The 23,139-nt window shown below is 44.6% G+C and overlaps 1 protein-coding gene and 1 long non-coding RNA gene across 2 annotated transcripts in view; both read left to right on the top strand.

Moving 5' to 3' along the window:
- LOC143894353 (uncharacterized) overlaps positions 1–23,139 on the top strand; it is an 86,781-nt gene that overhangs the window by 53,660 nt on the left and 9,982 nt on the right. The gene's annotated exons all lie outside the window — the stretch shown is intronic.
- Positions 2,705–9,986, top strand: LOC143894368 (uncharacterized). The gene is made up of 5 exons (XM_077400562.1): positions 2,705–4,144; positions 4,248–5,651; positions 6,076–6,703; positions 8,593–8,858; positions 9,585–9,986. Exons 1-5 carry the CDS (start codon positions 2,705–2,707, stop codon positions 9,864–9,866), a joined length of 4,020 nt encoding a protein of 1,339 aa, XP_077256688.1. The 3' UTR covers positions 9,867–9,986.

Below are 23,139 nucleotides of genomic sequence, written 5' to 3' on the forward strand. Positions count from 1 at the left end.
AATAATCAATATGTCGATATTTTTATTTTTTGCTACCGACGGCCTCGGTAGCATGTGTGTGACAGATGACTCTGTACCGCACACAAGTGCGTGCCGTGTACGTGTGCGCTGAGAGCACTGCGTATATATAACCGAGGCGCGTTTTTATTATTCCGTAACATTGCATTGGATAATTTTCAAATATACATATATGTATATCATGTATTAGATACATATATATATATATATATATATATACAAGCATGTGTATGGAATAAATTTTCAAAATCGACACGTATCGGGTCGGTAATTGAGCATGACTAGCTGTGCGGTGTAGCTTGACTACTGTACAGGGAGGCCGCGTAAATTTGTATGGGCCCCGTGCGGGTGCGTGATCAACCCGAGCTCCCATAGATCTTTTCAGCAGTGCTGGAGATCGCAACGGACAGTGGTGTGCGCGTGCGGATAGCCCTGCAGAGGCGCGTGGTTTTCTCGCTTTGGGGTTATTGTGAATTGCAGTGCGTTCTATATAGCCTCATAAGCATTACATTTTTATCGCTGAAAGAGATCTAGTGATAGAAATTGTAAATTATTATCGGTCAATATGAATGTTGGTTTATCTTGTCAAAAGAGGAATGCTAATGTTCAATTGATATTTGAATCCCGATTTAGATGGAAGAAGAAAAGACGAAAAATCTTCCGATGAATGAGGAAGAAAACCAAGATTCACTGGTTAACTACGATAGTGACAGCAGCGTGGTCACAGTGGTAGAGAAAGAAAAAGGTAGCAATAAAACGATGAGTAAAGATGAAGGTAAGAGAGTATTTTTTTAAATAAAACAATCAAGAAGGATAATATACTTGTGTATTCAAAGATAGAGTAATTAAAAAAAAAAAAAAAAAAAAAAAATTGTTTAGAAGAAAAAGAGAACAAGAAGGAGACTGAAGCTGTTTGGTACTCGCGTGTAAATAGTTACTTGTAAATAGTTGTTAGTTGCGTCATTGTATTGTATTCGCGTTAGATTAGTTGCTTAGCATCTTTGTATATATTTGTCTCGTTTACGGTCGGTAACGAGGCTCACTTCGTATTAGCGACTCGCGCGCGACGTTGGCGGATCGCGATCCATTCGATAGTCAATGTTCGCGCGACTCACCCGACTCGTGCTGCCCGCACGCGGGCGGCCACCCCAAGCACGAAGAAGAGGGGCTTCTTCCCGGTGTCTTCGCGAGGCGCAAGCACCGGCACAGTTGTATTTCGTACGCGAGAGAAGACAGTAAAATTTGGGGCCGTACTCGACGCCTCACGTCTCGGACCATCGTCGTCTCTCGCTTTTCGAGAAGAATTACATCGTATCGATAGAATCTTGCCACATAGTGATTTTGTGGACGGTATTCCGCGCCCGGGTGCACCCCGCGAAACGGCGCCGTGTGATTCGAATCGTGTGCATTAACGCTTGCTTGCTTGTCTTCCGCCTGCACGCACGATCACGTGATCCGCATGCGTCTTGCACGACCATCCTGCCTGGGCTGACTCTCCGCCACCACGAGAACCAGGAGGAAGGACGGAGGCTGTGCGAGGACATCACGGGCTACGATACGGTGAGTCGCTTCGCACCCCCCCTTTTTTGGCATTTCTAATCGTTTTCGTGAGGGCACGGGCCCTCTGGTCCTTCAACCGAGTTTGACCATTCGCGAATCCGGGGCGGATAAACACCCCCCCGAGCATTGGTCCTTCGAGCCGGATCTAGCTTCGCGTTCGTTACTTCCGCCAACCTTTCGCGCGATTCGCAATACTTCGCATTAATTCGTAATATTAGTCGGCCCTGTTGGGCATTCCGTTGTGCGATAATCGGCGCGTGCACGATCCCACCGCGTGATCGCTCTTGTCCGCGCGTGCATTCGGCACGCTGTGGCGAAGAAATACGCGTGAAGATTGTTCGCGCGTGCCATTATTCGACACGCTACCCCTGCACCCGCGTGCAATACAGATTAACGCGATAATTGACGCGTGCACGTTCGCACCGCGTGATCACTCTCGCTCCCCCGCGTGTATTCGGCGCGCGGTGAGGGGAAGTTCGCGCGGGGATTGTGCGCGTACCGTAATTCCTCGCGATCGAGAAGACGCCGGCACACTCGGTGCCGTTCTCTCAAGTGAAATTCGCGCTCGCTGCACGCTTGGTGCAACATCATTTGACGGAATCATCAGCACGTTCGGACCGCGTGATATCTGTCGTCCGTACGTCGCTTTCAGCACGTCGCGACGGGAATATCCGCATATTCGTTGCGTGCGCTATTATTTCTCGATATCGAGAGAACACCTTATTATTTTTTGCGCTCGAGAGTACGATTGCACACTCGGTGCCGTTCTCTTAATCATAGTTTGTGCAATAATAAGCGATCGAATATTCGCGATATTCCATTGCTTCAGCTTAACCGTCGAATTCGAGACGCCCGCCCCTCCCGACCTTGGCGACCGGTGCGGTGTTTTTCGATATTGTTGTTGGTCTCCGCGTTCGAAGCGAGACCTTTGAAAATATTTGGCACGTGCTCTGATCACGTGCACATACATTTGCTCGCAAATATTAGTTGTCATCTCCCGATCCTTCTCACTCCTGTAGGACAAAGCCTTCGAACCGTTGTTGATTTTCGTGTCTTCGCGCGCGTATAGATCATCCTCACCATGACGAAGGGGGCTCGATCGCGGCGCGAGCTATGCATTCGCCGCATGAGGGAAATTCATCAATACTCGGTGCTCGCATCGGAAAACCCGACTCAGAAGGCGGAATTTATGGCGCGCTACCCGACGGTCGCGAAAGTGGTAGATGATTTCGAGGGAAATCACCTAAAGATTATCCAAGACGTCGGGGACGACGAGTTCGAGACGGAGGATAAGATTCGCGACGAGTTCGACCGATTGCGCTTCGCTGTCGTGGGGCGATACGAGAAATTGGCTCGAGCCGCACGGAAGGCCGATCCGCCGGCTCCATCGTCCGCGTCTCGCTCGGCCATTCGCCTGCCGAAGCTCGCGCTCCCTCAATTCAGCGGAGATCTCGCGCTGTGGCCGACCTTTATCGCGCTCTTCGACGCGGCGGTTCACAATAACCTCGACGTTACCGTCATCGAGAAGTTTCAGCATTTACTGACTTCGCTCTCTGGCGAGGCTCTCGGTGTCGTAAAACACCTGCCGTTGACAGTGGAAAATTATCCCATCGCGTATGACGCATTACAGGCGCGCTATTCGGACAAGCGCGAGTTAGCTAAGCAGTATTGGCGTGCAGTCGTACACGCTAAGCCTTTGGTCGGGGATACTCCCGCCTCTCTCCGTGCGTTATTGGACGGGTTCACCGAGAACACGCGCGCTCTTGGAATGTTAGGCTATCCGGTCAAGGCGTGGGATTTTATGCTGTATAATCACTTGCTGGAAAAACTCACCCCTACGTTACGGGAGAAGTTTGAAGCGAGCCACATGTCGGTGGACTCGCCGAGTTTCGATCAGCTGGTACAATACCTATCGAGTTACTGCTCGGTTCTCGCGTCAGTGGCGGGTCCTTCGGCGCAATCGGGCAAATCGAAGCCGTCGACTCCCGCGAAGAAGGGCGCAGCGACTACCTCGCTCGTCACCCGGAACGCCGCGTGCGTAAAATGCGGAGAGCAGCATTTATTAGCAAAATGCGCCGGTTTTCTTCAACTCTCGGCAAGGGAGAGGCACGACCTCGCGCGTGACAAGGGATTATGCTTGAACTGCCTGCGCTCGGGTCATAACCTCAAAACCTGCCCCAGCTCGTGGACCTGTCGGTCCTGTAAATCGAAACACCACTCGCTCCTGCACTTCGAGCAGGCTAACACGGTTTCTCCCGCAACCGTTCCCTCGATAGCTTCGGGCGCCAGCGAGTCCGCGCCCTCAACCATCGTCGAAAACAAGCCCATCGTTTCGATGGCCAGCGTTTCTAACAGTGTGGTGCTCCTTTCGACCGTGCGGGCCGAGGCCCTTGACGTTAGGGGCAACGCATTTCCAGTACGCATGTTGCTGGATAGCGCCAGCCAGGCAAACTTTATTACAGAAAGCTGCCTTCGAAGGGGCGGTTTCGCGCGGACTAGACATAGCGTCGCCGTTTTGGGCGTCAACGAGACGAAGGCTGCCACCACTCGGGGCCTCACTTCACTCGTGATTCGCGGTAAAGAATCGGGATGATCTTCGTTTCCCGATCGAAGCCACGGTGCTCCCTCGCATAACTTCGCCGTTGCCTAACCATCGAGTTGACTCTAAGGATTGGAGTCACTTAACGGGACTGCCGCTCGCGGATCCGGAATATCATCTGCCGGGCTCTATCGATATATTGCTGGGCGCGGATTCCTTTGTATCCGTGCTACGTGACGGTCGCCGCACCGGGAGAGCCGGGGAACCGGACGCCTTCAATACCGCGTTCGGTTGGGTACTGATGGGCGCGGTCTCTCCGGCGTTACAAGTGCAGCCACTGCACACCTTTGCCACCACGCTCGAGTCAATTGATGCCGCGGTGGAGCAATTTTGGAGACTGGAGGACGTGCCAGAACACCCTCCTCGATCCGAGGAGGATCAGCGATGTATAGAGTTCTTCGAAAAAACTACTTACCGTGACCATCCGGGTCGTTTTGTCGTTTCGTACCCGTTCGCGTCGGGCCTTCCCACGTTCGTGGATTCGCGGCCGATAGCCGTAAATAGATTGCGCGCACTCGAGCGCCGTTTCAAGTCAAATCCGGACGTTCGACAGAGCTATAACGCCTTTATGCAGGATTATCTGGATAGCGGTCATATGACCATCGCGAGTGAGGCCGCTCCTCCGGACGGCCGGGTTTACTATTTGCCGCACCACGGGGTGCACAAACTTGACAGTACGACCACCAAGCTTCGCGTCGTCTTCGATGCCTCAGCGAAAGGCCCGAACGGGTTATCTCTCAACGATACGATTCTAAGCGGACCGAAGCTACAGCCCGACATAGTCGCGGTTCTCCTCCTCTTTCGCGCGAAACCCGTGGCTCTCACCGCCGACGTAAAACAAATGTTTCGGCAGATCTGGATCACGCCGGAGCATCGCGATTACCAACGCATGGACTGGCAGTTTTCGGAGTCGGACCCTATACTCGATTACTTGCTTAACACGGTCACTTTCGGGAATACGGCCTCGCCGTTCCTGGCCATTTACTGTCTGCTTCAATTAGCGCGGGAGAATCGCGAACGATACCCCCTAGTTTACACCACCTTGCTCGAATCGTTGTACGTCGACGACGTCGTGGCTAGCGTCCGCTCCGTCGGTCAGGCCGTCGCGCTGCGAGATCAGCTCCTCGAATTGTTCCGAGGCGCCGGTTTCGAACTGCGAAAATGGGCGAGCAGCCACTCCGAAGCGTTGGAGGGGCTCGACCCATCAATCTGTAGCGACGCGATGCTTTCGTTTGAGTCAGCCGATGACCAGGTCCTCAAGGTCCTGGGACTCCGGTGGCATTCTCAGTCGGACACCTTTGGCTTTCAAATCAACCCGCTGAATCGGAACTGCACGAAACGCACCATTTTGTCGGAGGTGGCCCGCGTGTTCGACCCCTTGGGTTTTTTGACCCCGTTGACGTTCACCGCGAAGTGCCTGATCCAGAGGTTATGGACGCTAAAGCTCGAGTGGGATGACGAACCCCCGTTGGAGGTCCGCCGCCAATGGGGAGCGTTACCAATCGGAGTTCGACGCGTTGACCGCGCTCCGTATCCCGCGCACGTTCCCAGTGGGCGATAACATTCGATATGAGCTCCACGGTTTTTGTGACGCAAGTGAGCTGGGCTACGGGGCCGTAATCTACCTGCGTGTCGTCGCTCCATCGGAGAGCAAACGCTTGCTTCTTTGTGCCAAGTCAAAGGTGGCTCCCCTCCGCGCGGTCTCTTTACCCCGATTGGAGCTCTGTGCCGCGTTGCTCCTCGCCGATTTAACTGCGTACGTCCGTCAGGTGTTACGGGGTCACACCGTCATTGACACTGAGCGCGCTTGGTCCGATTCCACGGTCGCGCTTTGTTGGATCCGATCCTCTCCGCATCGATGGAAGACATTCGTACGCAACCGCGTCGCTCGTATACAGGAGAGGATTCCGATTGCGGTTTGGGGACACGTGCCCGGGGATCAAGATCCAGAGGATCATTGCTCGCGCGGTCTTTTTCCCCGGGACCTCGTGGCTAGCTCGATGTGGTGGGAGGGACCCGAGTGGTTGGCGGACTTCGAGACTCACGTCGAACCGGTCCTCTCGGAGGAGTCGCTTCCCCGCGAGGAAGAGCGGATCACCTCGCTCGTGTCACTCGATCCGCCCGGTTCATTGCTCGCGTTATTGGATCGCTTCTCGTCGCTAGACAAAATCTGTAGAATAGTCGCATACGTTTCTCGATTCCTAAGTCGTTCCAGGGCCAGGCCGGCACCCGCGACCTTGGCCGTGGACCAACACGAATCGCATTCCGCATTGTTAACGTTAATCAAACTCGTCCAGCTGGATTCGTTTGAGGAGGAGATCGATCGTCTAGGGCACCGGAAAGGGCTGCCAAAACCGTTTCTCAAACTCGCTCCCTTTTTGGACCCAACGGGTCTTCTCAGGGTGGGCGGCAGGCTGATTCACTCGGGATTGGCCTACGAGACCAAGCACCCTATATTGTTGCCCAACAAACACCGGTTAACCGACCTCATAATCGAGCGGGAGCACCGTGCGAATCTGCACCCGGGTAGACGCACGCTCCAATATCTCCTCGCACAACAGTTCTGGATCCTCGGAGTCCATCGCGCAATTCGACGCGTGCTCTCTGCGTGTTATAGGTGCTTCCGAGCGAACCCTCGCCCGAGTCAACCGCTCATGGCGGAGCTACCGGTCGACCGCGTGAGCCAGGTCAAGCCCTTTTCGGTGAGCGGCGTCGACTTTGCGGGACCCTTCACGCTCGTCACTCGCCGAGCGCGAGGGGTCTCCTCGTAAGGCATATGTCTGCCTTTTTGTTTGTTTCGCGGTTAAGGCCGTCCACTTGGAGGCGGCGCTCTCGTTGACCACGGAATCCTTCCTCGCTGCGCTGCGCCGCTTCGTAGCCCGTCGCGGACGCTGCTCCTTGTTATATAGTGACTGCGGCACGAACTTTGTGGGCGCTTCTCGGGAGCTCGCAGCACACATGCGCGGCGCGGCGGAGCGGGAGAGGATCCGATGGTCCTTCAACCCTCCCTCTGCGCCCCATTTCGGGGGCCTCTGGGAGTCGGGCGTTAAATCTTTTAAAACTCACTTACGGCGGGTGGTGGGGGAGCAGATTCTGACGTTGGAGGAGTTCGCGACGGTCCTCGCTCAGATAGAATCCGTATTGAACTCGCGGCCGCTTTGTCCCGTGAGCACGGATCCTCTGGACCTAGAGGTCCTGTCTCCCGGTCACTTCCTCACAATGGAGCCCCTGGTGGCCATTCCCTCTCCTGACTTGACTCCTCTCCCCGTGAACCACTTAGGTCGATGGCAATTAATACAGCGAATTCACCAGGACTTCTGGAGACGCTGGCATCATGAGTATCTCTGTACTCTCCAGCAGCGTCCCAAATGGTGGACCTCCGCTAATCCGCTCGCCGTGGGCTCACTCGTACTCATTCGAGAGGAGAGCGCGTCGCCTCTCCAATGGAAGCGCGGCCGCGTAGAGTCCCTTCACCCGGGTCGCGATGGCGTTCCGCGGGTCGCCACGGTCCGAGTGACGGGCGGTTCGATCGTGCGTCCCCTGGTGAAGCTGTGCCCCCTGCCGATGGGCACACTTCTCCAGGCGACCAACCCCGATCCGTAAAAAAAATGCATCTCGCTGCATTTTGGTGGGCGGGATGTTTGGTACTCGCGTGTAAATAGTTACTTGTAAATAGTTGTTAGTTGCGTCATTGTATTGTATTCGCGTTAGATTAGTTGCTTAGCATCTTTGTATATATTTGTCTCGTTTACGGTCGGTAACGAGGCTCACTTCGTATTAGCGACTCGCGCGCGACGTTGGCGGATCGCGATCCATTCGATAGTCAATGTTCGCGCGACTCACCCGACTCGTGCTGCCCGCACGCGGGCGGCCACCCCAAGCACGAAGAAGAGGGGCTTCTTCCCGGTGTCTTCGCGAGGCGCAAGCACCGGCACAGTTGTATTTCGTACGCGAGAGAAGACAGTAAAATTTGGGGCCGTACTCGACGCCTCACGTCTCGGACCATCGTCGTCTCTCGCTTTTCGAGAAGAATTACATCGTATCGATAGAATCTTGCCACATAGTGATTTTGTGGACGGTATTCCGCGCCCGGGTGCACCCCGCGAAACGGCGCCGTGTGATTCGAATCGTGTGCATTAACGCTTGCTTGCTTGTCTTCCGCCTGCACGCACGATCACGTGATCCGCATGCGTCTTGCACGACCATCCTGCCTGGGCTGACTCTCCGCCACCACGAGAACCAGGAGGAAGGACGGAGGCTGTGCGAGGACATCACGGGCTACGATACGGTGAGTCGCTTCGCACCCCCCCTTTTTTGGCATTTCTAATCGTTTTCGTGAGGGCACGGGCCCTCTGGTCCTTCAACCGAGTTTGACCATTCGCGAATCCGGGGCGGATAAACACCCCCCCGAGCAGAAGCAAAGGGTGCAATCCCGAAACGCGGCAAACCAAAAATAATAGAAAACATAGATGTAAATAGAGAATGGGCTGAAAATCGTCCTGTACTACCTATAGGGACAAAGATGCTTTACGAAAAACAAGAAAAGATGGTTGAGAAAATGGACTCGGTATTAAAGATGTTGGATAAGGTTATGACCCAAGCAACCTCCATGATGGAAAATATGGTAGAAGTCGCCCACGTAAATTTAGAGAAAGAGAAACTAAAGATTAGACGTTTAGAGGTAAATAAACAGAATACGCAAAGTAAAGTAGAAAACGGTATACAAACGGTTAAAGAATCAGAAGTAGAGCCTAAAAAGAAAAAGTTAGATGAAACAGTCTGTTCAGTTGAGAAAAATAGAAGTTTAGAGACAATTAAGAGTGCTTTAGAGGTAGAATTAAACAGTCAAAGGTTGCATATTAGAAGAGAATATAAGTTAACGCAAAAATCCAACTTTGATCTTTGGATGGATTATTTAAAATCCGAATTAATGAATAACGATTTATTAGATGTAATAGATTCAAATTTTGATAGTCCAAAAAATCTTTCCGAATTAAAAGTTGCTAAGAGAAAAAGTCTAGTTAAAGATATAATAATCAATCATTTAGATGAAAATTATCATAAAAGGATTTTACATGAGAAAGATCCAAAAAAAATTTTGAAAAAATTAAGAAGTTATAAAAAGAGTGAAGTAAACGTTACTCATGCATCGGTACGAACTAAACTCTATCAAATTAAAATGAGAAAAGACGAAAAAGTAAGTGATTTTTGCGAACGCTTTGATTCAATAATTAGAGAATATGAATCATGCGAAGATGCGGTACCTCTCACAGAACAAGAAATGAGATCTGCATTGTATCAAGCTGTGTCAATTAATGTGCCGGAACTGAGGAATGTAGATTTAATTAGAAGACAAACTAATCTTAAAGAAATGAATGTAGATGAAATAAAATCTTTCATGATGCAGTTAGAGGCAGAGACTAAAAGTGAAGTTAGAGAGAAGCTAGAGAAACCAGAAATTAGAGTGCAGAGGGCTACCGCAGAAGAGCACAAAGAAATAAAGTGCTACCAATGCAACAAATTGGGTCACATGGCGAAGGACTGCCCACTAGCGGGATCAGAGGCCTGGTTCTGTTATTACTGCCAGGAGATTAGAGGACACAAGGGTGATAGCTGTCCTAATGCCGGAGCCCAGACGAACAGATTTAGAGAAAAAGGTATACAAATAAAACCGTTAATAAAAATATAAAGAAAAAGGGTAGATTTGCGCAAAAAGGAACAAAAAGAGTAGATAATAAAGGGAAAGTAACCAAAATACAACCAGCCAAGAAAACTATACCATCGCAAACAGCAATTGAAGGAAAACCAAAAGAAGGAATTTATGAGAAACCAAATTGGATTATGCAATTTGAGGTTAAAAATAATAATATAGAAGACAATGAAAGTATAGAATGTGCTGTGTATAGATGTAGAGCAGAAATTGTTCCACATTGTGAGTTTCCTGAACAATCGCAAGCAAACATTCAGACCAGTGAATTATCAATTTCGGAGGGAGAATTAGACGAAAGAGACAATGTTGGCTCTGCGATTGGGAGGGAGAATGAAAGAGAGCTCACAAATGTGAACGAAAATATAGAACACAATAATGCTGAACTCGATCAAGTCATTAAGTTAGAAGATATACAAACATTAGAGAATATAGAAGAAATGTGTGAAAGCTCAGTAATTGAAAAAGTAAAGAAATTAGAGAAAATAAATGAGGCGATGTTATGGCATGTTAGATTAGGTCATGTGTCGTTAAACTATTTAAGACAGCTACAAAAAGTAGAAAAGAGATTAGAGACAGTTAAGTTTGATAACTCCATATTAGAGTGTGAAGTCAGATCAAGGCAAGGAATTTATGGGAGGTGCTTTTAAAGAAGTGTTAAAAAGAGAAAATATAGAAGCCATATATGCACCACCGTACACTCCGGAACATAATGGAGTTGCAGAAAGGTTCAACAGAACGATGCAAGAGAAAATAAGAACATATATGTTCGACTCGGGATTACCAAAGAGTATGTGAGAGCTGGCAGTTGACGCTGCTGTGCATGCGTACAACAGATCTCCACATAAGACTATAGAGTATGAGATCCCCTTGAAGAAGTTCTCATCAGAAACAAGTTGTCATTTCGAGCAAATAAAGAGATTTGGATGCATTGGACATGCAAGAGTACCAAAGCCTACGTCGAAATTTGACAAGAGAGCTATTAGAGGTGTGTTGGTAGGATATACTGACACTGGATATATACTCTGGCATCCAAGCACAAGACAATTTTTAGAGTCCCGACACATTAGATTTAATGAAAAGATAACATATAAAAATGTATATCAAAACAGTCAAATAGAAAAAGAAAAAGACTTAGATAAAAATTAGATGAAAGAATTTGTAGAGGATGAGGAAAAAGGAAAACAAAAACTAGAGATTCTTGAGAAAAGAAAAAGAGGTAGACCGAGAAAACAAACAACACAACTAGACGAACAGAAGCAGAAGGACGCACGAAAGGAAAGTGAAGCTCCAATAACTAGAAGTAAAACTGAAAGAAAACTAGAAGATAATGGAGACACTGATGTGCGGAGAAAAATAGAAGATGTTAGCTTTGCTAATTATATTAATGTGAAAAACATTCAACGGAATATAGAGAATGAAGATGAATTACATCAATGCCTTATGGCATCGTTAAATAGAGAGCCTGTTACTTATGAAGAAGCTATATCAAGTAACGAAAGAGAGAATTGGAAAATTGCAGTCAAAGAGGAACTTGAATCTATGTATGCTACTCAAGTGTGGGAACTTGTCGATAGACCATTAGAGAAATTAGATGGAAGACGACCTAATATAATAGATTCAAGATGGGTATTTAAGAGGAAATTAGAAGCAGATGGATCAACCAGATATAAAGCGAGACTGGTGATAAGAGGATGTAAAGACAAAAATGTGTATGATCTAAAAGAGACATATGCACCGGTTTCAAGATTGTCACTGGTTAGATCTATATTAGCAATAATAAATAAATATAACTTATACGCTAGTCAGCTAGATGTTAAGACTGCGTTTTTAAATGAAATTCTAGAAGAAAAAGATGAAATATATATGGAAATTCCAGAGGGAGTAAAACTGGATGAAAACACCAAGAAGACTAAGGTGTGTAGATTGAATAGAGCTTTATATGGATTGAAGATAAGTCCGAAAAGATGGAATAAGAGATTTTCAGAAGAGGCTAAGAAACTTGGATTAGAGAACGACCTACATGAGCCATGCCTGTTCACGTGAGAAAAGTGAGCAATAAAAACAGAAAATTAGAAGAAAAGAGTATTAAAGAGAAAACTAAAAGAGTACCTTATAGAGAAGCTATAGGAAGCTTAATGTATCTGGCAAATGCTACACGACCTGATATAGCCTTTGCAGTAATATTTAGCAAGAAGACAATTAGAGCCCACGGAAGAAAACTGGCAAGATGTAAAAAGAGTCTTCAGATATCTTAGAGGAACTGCAAATAGAGGATTGATGTTTAAAGGTAAAACAGATGAGTTAGAGTCGCTGACAGACGCTAGTTTCAGAGATTGCATTGATTCTACATCCACTGGAGGATATATAATCAAAATATTTGGAGATGTGAGATAGCATGGAGAAGTCATAAACAGACATATGTCACACTCTCTACCTGTCAAGCAGAGTATCTAGCAATGAGTGAGGCCTGTCAAGAAGTAATCTCATTAGACAAGTCGCTCAGATATGTTGTTGGAAAAACATTCTTGCCTGCAACAGTCTGGTGTGATAACAGAGCAGCAGGAAACTGCACTAAGAAGGATGGAAGTCACAAACTTAAAATGTTTGATGATAACTTAGAAGAAATAAAGAAAAACTTAGAAGAAAAAGAAGAAACTGGAAACAGAAAACATATGGCTGACACTCATGGAGACTTTATCAAGCAGTGTGTTGATCAAGGGAAGGTGAAAGTCGAATGGATTGAGACCAAAGAGAACTTGGCAGACATTATGACAAAACCTTTACCTTTAGAAGCATTTGCATATCTAAGAGACAATATAATGAATTTAGAGTTTGAACAGAATTAGAGATCAATTTTACTCGATAATTGATTTTTGATATGTTACAGATAAAGAAGAAAAATAGACGAACACGGATCGCTCGCACAAAGGGAGGGAGTATGAGAAGCTGGGCTTTGAACGAGCGACGTGCTCTCGCCCTTCTAGAGGGCAGCTCCCGAGTGGCGCGAGCCTCGGGGCGCCACGCTTACGTGCGGTGTTGTGTGACAACAGAAGAGCTCGTGGTGTCATAGCATTCAGACGTGTACAAAGAGCAAATATATTATATAGAGCATTATAGAAATACTTGTGTTTTCCTGTCCACCTCGCCACGCATACAGTCGACGTTATCGAATAGCCTACACTTTCATCTAAAACATTTTTTTCTAAAACCTTGTTCTTAATTACCGAGATATTTATTTGATGCGAAGATTTAAACAGGAAGCCCTGTATATATTTAAATGGAAAAAGTTTAAATCAGACTTAAGATCTATTGGACAGTAGGTTATTTATAAATTATATATAAAACGCATACAATGAGGTCACCTTAATATAAATATTTGAAGTATTTTTAAGATCAATCATTGTCTAAAATTTATTCATCTACAAAAATTTATTTACATTTATATTATCTAAAATTATTATATTACTTGTTAATAAAGACACAAGTCTCTCTGCTACACTTTTTTACGCCAGATTAGCTGAATGCGTACTTCGTGTCAGTCTCTAGGGCTCTGCAGCCATGCTCATGTGCAGAACTTGTCGTTGCCGTTGCCCCGATTCCTCGACCAGCATCACGACCACTGTTCAAATTCTTTGCTGTGCTCCCATGTGACATATATAAACTTCTCATGATCGCACCTCTGCATTCCTACGCGTCAGGTTCGGACGGCATTCCGCTGCACGTTCTGCGTATCGCTTGGCCAGTGGCTTCCTCAGTGATCACCGTAATGTTCAACCGATCATTGGAAACTTCCATGTTCCCATCGAAATGGAAGCGAGCACTAATTCGCCCACAGTCGAAAATTAGAAATCCACAGTCTCCGTCTGACACGAGACCGATAGTGAATCTGCCGGAACTGTCAAAAATCCTCGAAAAAATTGTCGCCTCACAGATTACACAATATCTAGATGAATTCCATCTAATAAATCTCAGACAGTCTGCTTACCGTTCGGGTCACAACACCCAGTTTGCTTTTTTAAGGGTCTGTGATGATATCAAACGCGCGATTGATAACGGCCATATTACTATAATGATACTATTTAACTTCAGAAAAGCATTTGACACCGTTCCACACCTTCAATTTTGTATAAAGCTGAAAAAGTTTGGTTTCTCTGACGAGGCTATAATGTGGATTTTCTCTTGCCTGACAGGCCGATCTCAGGCAGTGGTGGACGTTGGAAACTTATCTGAGTGGCTATTCACGTCATCTGGAGTACCGCAGGGCTCCGTGCTTGGTCCTCTATTGTTTTCTCTCTATATCAACGACATTTACCGTGTTTTGCTACATACGTATCATATGCTTTTTGCAGACGATGTTCAAGCTTATTTTTCATGCGCACCGGTCGACATAAATCGTGGTCTTGAAATGATTACAAGGGATGCCAGGCCCATATTCGATTATGCTGAGTCAAACGATCTTAAGCTCAACCCGAGCAAATCTAAGATTATTGTGTTTGGTAGTCGAACACATATTAGAAACATTGATCTGAATCTCCTACAGCCAGTAGTGATCAATAACACGCCAATACCTTTTGTGAGTGAAGTCAAGAACCTTGGTGTTATCCTTACGTCTGATCTTTCTTGGAAGAAGCATGTCATCCATGTTTCTCAAAAAGTTCATCGAACACTTTACAGTCTCAAATTCAACAGAAATTCTCTCTCAATAACGCTGAAGACAAAACTGGTTGTTACCCTCATAATACCTCACATTGATTATTGTTGTCTATAGTTTATCACAGTATGACGGATGAATTAAACACTAAATTACAGAGACTAGTAAATTGCAGTATTTGATTCATATATAATCTCAGGCGTGATGAGCACATAACACCGTACAGGCAAAGACTGCGATGGCTCCGTGTCGAAAATAGGAGGCTTTACTTCATGAGCTGCCAGATGTATCGTATCCTCCATATGCGATCTTCTTCTTATCTTTGTGAGCTTTTTACTGAACCTGATCCTCTGCTGAGGAGATTCGAACGTTTGCTTCCACTCAGACCTCCCACATTCCTGCCCACAAAACGGTAACATACAGGAACTCTTTCCAAATCTCTGCAATTTATCTCTGGAACTCGTTACCTGACAATATAATCTCTGCATCATCTTTGGCATCATTCAAAAGTCGGTAATTGTATAGATGGGGGGGACCACCTTGGATGACCTTGATATTTTAGTATGTTGTCAAGGTCACTCTCCTGAGTGACCTTCAGAAAATTTTAGCCCGTGCTCGTTATTCGTTAGAAAATTATTAACAAAAAATGTTTCGAAAATATAGCAGCTATTTTGAGTATTGGAAGGCATAAATGACTAATATATATGTCGAAATAGTTCACGCATACACTTTTCACGCAAACCGATGTTTACGCACACCCCCCCCCCTGCTTTCGGGAAAGGTGCGGTAGCTCCGAAATAGTTCACGCATACACTTTTCACGCAAACCGAGGTTTACGCACACCACCTCCCTGCTTTCGGGGGAGGTGCGGTAGCCCCGAAATAGTTCACGCATACACTTTTTACGCGAACCGAGGTTTACGCACACCCCCCCTCCTGCTTTCGGGGAAGGTGCGGTAGCCCCGAAGAAGTTGTGATTTTTGTTAAAGCAGAGCACACACACATGTGTGTATGTTCTGCTTTATAGAAGTTGTGATTTTTGTTAAAACAGAGCACACACACACACACGTGTCTTATCCTGCTTTATAGAAGTTGTGATTTTTTTTAAAGCAGGGCACACACACATGTGTGTATGTTCTGCTTTATAGAAGTTGTGATTTTCGTTAAAGCAGGGCACACACACACGTGTGTTGCCCTGCTTTATAAAAGTTATGATTTTCTTTAAAGCAGGGCACTCACACATGTGTGTATGTTCTGCTTTATAGAAATTGTGATTTTCTTTAAAGCAGGGCATACACACGTATATATTAGTTATTTATGCCTTCCAATACTCAAAATAGCTGCTATATTTTTGAAACATTTTTTGTTAATAATTTTTTAACGAATAACGAGCGCGGGCTAAAACCTTCTGAAGGTCACTCAGGAGAGTAACCTTGACAACATACTAAAATATCAAGGTCATCCAAGGTGGTCCCCCCCATCTATACAATTACCCAAAAGTCTTCTTTGATCTTTTCTGCTGGCATCCAAATCTGACTAAAAGTATCAACTTGCTGTTTTGGCGTGCTTTAAGTATGTTAGTTTGTAGTGCGTTAGTCTATAAGTCCGGTAGTTTTAAGTTGTTTAAATTGTTTATGTCTACTGTCTAATATTGTTGAAAGCAATTGTATCTGCTTCAGTATTGTAATTCTATGTTACGTTTGCTTTTTGCCCTTTAGCCTTTACTTGGGCATAATAAATTATATTTATCTCTCTCTCTTTCTCTCTCTTTTCCTCTCCCTTTACCTCTCTCTCTCTCTCTCTCTCTCTCTCTCTCTCTCTCTCTCTCTCTCTCTCTCTCGAGTTGCTCCTTAAGGACATTTACGAATTGCTTCAACAGACGAAGCGTGTAGCCAAGGATAGATCTTACGCGTATGTCTGGGTGAGGGGTGGTCGTGTTCGTGTCAGGCGCTCTGACGGTGAGCCCGCAATTCTGATTTCCTCTAAGGCTGATCTCGATAAGCTTGTTTGATGTGTTGACCCCAGTCACTCGGCGTTGTCTGATCATGCTATATCATCATTTACACATTGTTGCTTTGCTTCGGGGACCACTCAATTTTGCGCGGCCCAATTTAACGCCAATTCTCTGCGCGGTCACATTGATTTCATCAGACTATATTTCAATGCCAACCACTATCATGTAATTTCTGTGTCTGAAATTTAGCTTCATGCAGGCGTTTCTGATGACCTTGTGGCTCTAGATAATTATTTTTTGTTACGTCATGACAGAGTGGGGCGAGCGGGCGGAGGGGAGTAGCATGCTATATAAATAAATTGCTTAAAGTCAAAGTTGTAGCTGCCTCCAGTAATCTTAACGATAATTCACCTGAGTATCTAATTATTGAGATACGCTTTCCGGATGGTGAATCAGTGCTATTTGCGTCCATTTATAGAAGTCCTAATGGCCTCCTCTTTCATGACTTTGTTGAGACATTAACTAGATACTCACACCTGTATAAAAATGTAATAATCGGAGGTGACTTGAATTGTAATTTATCATCGACCAGTTATGAGGCGAACTACTTGCGTGAGCTTATGTCCAACTTATCATTACACATTATTAATTCCAAACCTACCTATCACACGGCTACCTCAGACTCATGGCTCGATGTTTTGATTATAAATGATGCTGGTAAGCTTTTATTCTTTGCTAAATCTCAGAGTCCTTTCATAGCTGGTCATGATATAATAGAGTTATCTATGTTACTTAATTCTAATTCGATGTCTGAACGCACTATTTTGCGGCGAAACTACAGGAGTATTGACTGTTCTGAGTTCTTAGATTACCTTGTGTCTATTGCTGGTACAGTGCAAACTGAAATCGATGAAGTGTCTAATGACGCTGATGTTGATAAATTCTGCGAAGTGATGTCTCGCAACCTGTTAAAAGCACTGGATACTTTTGCTCCCACTCGTGTATTTACAATTAAGAAGCCTCCAGTGCGGTGGCTGACAGTGACGGGTGATCTTAGGACTCGGATGCATACTCGTAATCAGCTATATAAGCGGGCAAAACGCTCTAATTGTTTACTTGAATATGCCACTTATAGACTTTTTTGTAATCAGCTTAATGAAGACATTAGACGCGCTAAAAGTGAGTTTTAACTTAAATCTCTTGAAAACATCACCGATCCTTCAAAACTTTGGAGAGAACTTGCTCGTCTGGGTCTAGTAAAGTCTACCTTGGTTTTTCTTTTACATTTCTTTACTCCTCATCAACTGAATTCTTACTATGTGTGTCTGTTTCCGCTACTCTGTCACCTTGCTCATTTACCGACTTTATTTCTGCTATCGATCTGGTCTCTTGTCTATCTCAGCGTCCTGAGTTTGTTTTCTCTGCTATAACGTTTGACATGATCCATAAACTGGTTTCTGCGGGACCTCTTTATTTTTACGCATCAGGTGTGGATGACTTTACTTCTTTACATTCTGCGTATGGCTTGGCCTGCGATTTCATCGTGTCTAACTGTGCTACTTAACCGCTCACTAAAAACCTCTTCTTTTTCATCTCAGTGGAAGCGGGCGCTTATCCGTCCTTTCTCAAAGATACGGATTTCTCTATCCCCATCGGATACGCGACTGATAGCTAATCTACCTGAACTGTCGAAAATACGCGAAAGGATCGTTGCTTCGCAGATCACAGATTATTTAAATAAATATAATCTCATTAATCCTAGACAGTCTGCGTATCGCCCGAGTCATAACACCCAGTCTGCTCTTCTGCGAGTGTGTGATGAGATCAAGAGGGCGATTGACAATGGATTCATATTGATTATGATTCTTTTGATTTTAGCAATGCGTTTGACACAGTTCCGCATCTTTGACTTCTTATCAAACTTAAAGAGTTAGGATTTTCTGACCCAATCCTTATATGGATTTATTCATATCTGACAGGCCGTTCTCAGGCGGTGGTTGATGATGCGGAGGGTCTCTCGTCTTGGCTTTTTACGTCGTGTGGAGTGGCTCTGTTTTAGGACCGCTTTTGTTTTCCTTGTTTATAAATGATATTGGCAGAGTATTGTTGTATTTAGAGCATATGATATTTGCAGATGATGTACAGATATATCGAGCATGTCCACCCTCTGATATTCTTCACAATCTCAACTTGATCTCTAAGGATGCAAACGCTATCTTTGATTATGCCTCAGTAAATGGTTTAAAACTGAATCCTGCTAAATCCAAGGTAATTATATTCGGCAGCAATAGAAACACCAATAATATTGATCTCAACTTTTTACCTTTTATCATAGTTAACAACGTACCTTTACCATTTGTTAGTGAGGTGAAGAATTTGGGGGTCGTTTTTGAGTCAAATCTCTCTTGGAGGAAGCACATTTCGCTTGTCTCGCAAAAGGTTCACTGGGCGCTATATAAGCTTAAGTTTAACAAAAACCCTCTCTCTACTGAGCTTAGAATTAAGTTAGTGATGACTTTAGTTTTACCTCATTTGGATTATTGCTGCCTTGTTTAACATGGCCTAAGTGAGGAACTGAACACCAAACTGCAGAGACTCGTGAATTGTTGCATCAGATTTATTTACAACTTACGACGAGATGAGCATGTTACTCCGTACAGACGTCGCCTGGGATGGCTTTCAGTCAAAAACAGACGTCTTTACTTTCTTGGGTGTCAGATGTACCGCATACTTTATATGCTCTCACCTGTGTATTTAAGGGAGCTATTTACACCTCTCGATTCATCGCTTAGGAGATCCGAACAATTAGCCACTTCTTCAAATCACATTTTTCATATTCCTGCTCATATACAACAGTTACGTACAGAAACTCCTTCCAGCTTTCGTCTATTTATTTCTGGCATTCTCTTCCTGGTAATATTACTTTGGCATCGTCTCTTGCATCCTTTAAGTGTCTTCTTCGCGCGTATTTATTTTCGTCTGAATCAGAGTGACTGGTGTGCAATATTGTTTCCGTTAATTTTAAGTAGCGTTTTATTAGGTTATACATATATTTAGTTTTAAGTAATTTTAGTTTTAAGTAAGCATTATTGTGCAATGTTTTTTATCATGTTTATACTCTTCTTTTTCAGTTAATATTAAGTTGAATATAATGTCTTTTGCTGTATTGCATCTTTGCCCTATAACTTATGTTTGGGCATATTAAACAATCAATCAATCAATCAATCTCTTTCTCTCTCTTTCTCTCTCTCTTCCTCTCCCTCTCCCTCTTTTTCTCTCTCTCCCTCTTCCTTTCCCTCTCCCTCTCCCTCTCCCTCTTTCTCTCCCTTTCTCTTTCCCTCTTCCTCTCCCTTTCCTTCTTCATCTCCCTCTCCCTCTCCTTCTCTTTCTTCCTTCCTCTCCCTTTCCCACTTCCTCTCCCTCTCTTTCTCCGGGTTAGAGCCGGGGTTATGTGGGACTCTCCCGTATGCGGGCCTACCCACTAAAACCTCTGCGGGTGTTCACCTCTGGCACTTAGCTGGAGGGTGCCCGGGAATCGCTGAGCAGCATGCTTCCGGGCACCTTTCGCGCCGTTAATCCCTAGGGATGGAGAGGAGGTATCCCAATTGGGAAGTACCTCTCCCCCCACAGTCCTAACATTTTTTGGGAATCCTTCCTACTCCGCGACGGGTCAGGGACACCACCTCCGACTCCGTCGCCCAACTCCTGGGAGGCATCAGGAAGGTGGAGCACTATCCTCACTCCACATCTCCTACCTCTCCCTGGCCGATGCCCGTGGTGCCACGTGCGCAGCGCTGGTGCGCGCCATGCGCACGCACCACAGGCGACGGCCCTCCCTCATATCCGGATGCTATCACGGGGGGTGGTGTGGTGGGGCGGGCGGAACCGACTGTGCACTCCGTCGGTCTTTGGGGCCGGGAACCGCTACGCGCGGCTTTTAACCCGGTTAAGCGCCCGCCCCACCTCCCCGTCATCCGCCCTCTCCGCGGCGCTGTAGCAGCGCCACGTAGTCGTGCAGATGTTCTCTCACCTAGTTCATGAAGAGCTGGATTTACCGGCTATCTAAAGTCGAGCTGACGGCCGAATTAGAAAGGCTAGAGATCGACCCCAGCGGCACGATCGATACTCTCCGACACAGACTCCGAAATTTATTTGTGGACGCTAACCCGGAGTACAAATACTCCGTGAAGAAGGACGAGCCGGAGGACACAATGGCCGATGACCAAACGAACGACCGGCCCGACCCGGCTAAGGTCATAGATCAAATCCGGAAGTGGGGATGCCACTTCGACGGAAAGGATCCACTTGCGTTCCTAGAACGAGTGGAGAAATTACGCCAGGGATACGGGTACTTCGGAGACCAGCTCCTACTGGGACTGCCGGAGCTGCTACGAGGAGATACTCTCCTCTGGTACCGGAATAATCAGGCGGCATGTGGGACTCCTGGGAAGATTTCCAAAAAGACTTCCGCAAACAGTTCTTACACCGGCGATACCGCGCGCAGCTGTTGCGAGAAATCCAGGGACGGTTCCAAAAACCTGACGAGCTTTTTCACAAATACGCGACGGCTCTTCTTACGAGCATGCGACAAGCCGGAGGATTTTCAACGGACGACCAACTCGAACGACTCTACGATAATATGAGCCCCGAGTATAAATATTACATCCGCCTGGATGACGTCACCAGTCCGGGACATTTGCACGCACGCGCTGCGGAATATGAAGCTATCGAAGAACAAAACCGCGAGCGGAAGGGCCTAAGCAGAATGGCTGTCTTATAACCTTAAAGCCGTGTTTTATGCCTTAAGTCTTTGTCTTATGTAACGCACAATACTGTGTTAATGTTTTTCTGTTTTGTGTAGTATACGCGACGTGACGCTACGTTTTAAGGAATAAACGTAAAACGTATGTATATATGTAAATAACAATTTTATTATACAATTAATAATGAATATTTTATAAATAGTTTTGACATAATACATATTAAACTTATAAATATGTAATAATAATATTTCATATTCGAAATATATTTTAATAACTGTGAATATAACCTAACTCTTTTGTTCAAAGAAATTTATCTAATGTACTTATAAATAAAAATGTTCTACTTAATTAAATATTATTTGATTTAATAGTATTATATGTTTAAAAATTTTGTCAATTATTAAAATTGTATAATATTTAATTTAATTTATTTTATAAAAAACAATTTTAATTTCAGGTATATTAAAATAATGCATAGAAATAAGCAATTTTTATTGCTTGTTTTACAATGGATGCTTTTATATAAATTATTAAAACGAAAAAAAAATAAATTAGATGGTATAAAAGAAGATGGTACGTGCGACTAATAAACCAATTAAGATACAAATAAGGAGCTTATGAGACACTTTTCCAAAATTTAAAAAATGTGAAAAATTTATTTTTTTGTTATACGAGAATGAATTTATGTTTATTTAACAAATTATTTCAATTAACTGAACCTCATTTAACAAAAAATAGCTATCGAGCATTTCCTGCAGAACAAAGATTGATAATAGCATTAAGGTATATAATTATATATAAATAATTATTTTAATATTTTTTTAAAATAATTATATTTTGTAGAAATAACAATAAAAAAGAAATTTTATTAAAGTAACAAAGACAGATTCTGTGATAGACTAAAACAAGTATTCTAGATTAAATATATATAAATGTTGAATAATATTAAATAGTATTAATAATATTTTATTTTTGTTAGATATACAAAAATTGCCTAAAATAATTATTACTCGAAACATGCTTTAATAGAGAATGAGTGAGAGAGAGAGAGAGAGAGAGAGAGAGAGAGAGAGAGAGAGAGAGAGAGAGAGAGAGAGAGAGAGAGAAAGAGAGAGAGAGAGAGAGAGAGAGAGATTGATTGATTGATAGATTTATTATGCCCGAGCAATGGCTAAGGAGCAAAAGTGTATAAATGTAGTTATAAACATAATTATAAGCTCTCAACAAAATATAACGTAAGATTAACATATTATACTAATTCTAACGAAACTTAAAACTAACAAAATAGTACCGCTTGAACACAATAGAAAGGGAGGAGACCGATCACTCAGACTCTGACAAAAGCAAAAACTCGCGAAGAAGACTTTTAAAAGATGCTATAGATGCTGCCGATGTGACTGTATTAGGAAGTGAGTGCCAAAAATAAACAGCGGAAAGATGGAATGAATTTCTGTAAGCCACTGTTCTGTGAGCAGGAATATGGAAAGTTTGAACAGATAATTCAGCAAGACGATTAGATCGCTTGAGTGATGGATCAGGAAAGGTGAAAAGCTCAGACAAATAGGTGGGCGAACGCATGTGTAGAATACGATACATCTGGCAACCGAGAAAATAATGCCGTCTATTCTCAACAGAAAGCCATCCCAGTTGTCGTCTATACGGTGTGATATGGTCATCACGCTTAATATCGAAAATATATCGAATACAACAGTTAACTAGTCTTTGCAATTTGATGTTTAATTCTTTGGTCAGGCCATGATATACGAGACAGCAGTAATCAATGTGAGGTAAAATTAATGTTGTAACAAGTTTGATTCTAAGCTGTTTGGAAAGAGAGTTCTTGTTGAACTTCAATTTGTTCAACGCATGATGAACTTTCTGTGAG

The sequence above is a fragment of the Temnothorax americanus genome, unplaced genomic scaffold (assembly GCF_048541705.1).
Source record: "Temnothorax americanus isolate GAGA-0224 unplaced genomic scaffold, ASM4854170v1 Scaffold138, whole genome shotgun sequence".
In the NCBI taxonomy this organism is placed as follows: Eukaryota; Metazoa; Arthropoda; class Insecta; order Hymenoptera; family Formicidae; genus Temnothorax; species Temnothorax americanus.

Bases quoted from the DNA above. Each gene is read 5' to 3' on its own strand.
- LOC143894368 (XM_077400562.1), top strand. From the start codon at position 2,705: ATGAGGGAAATTCATCAATACTCGGTGCTCGCATCGGAAAACCCGACT. The intron at 4,145-4,247 runs GTGATTCGCGGT...GTTGACTCTAAG, and splicing joins CTCGGGGCCTCACTTCACTC to GATTGGAGTCACTTAACGGG. The intron at 5,652-6,075 runs GTCCGCCGCCAA...GCTCGTATACAG, and splicing joins ATGACGAACCCCCGTTGGAG to GAGAGGATTCCGATTGCGGT.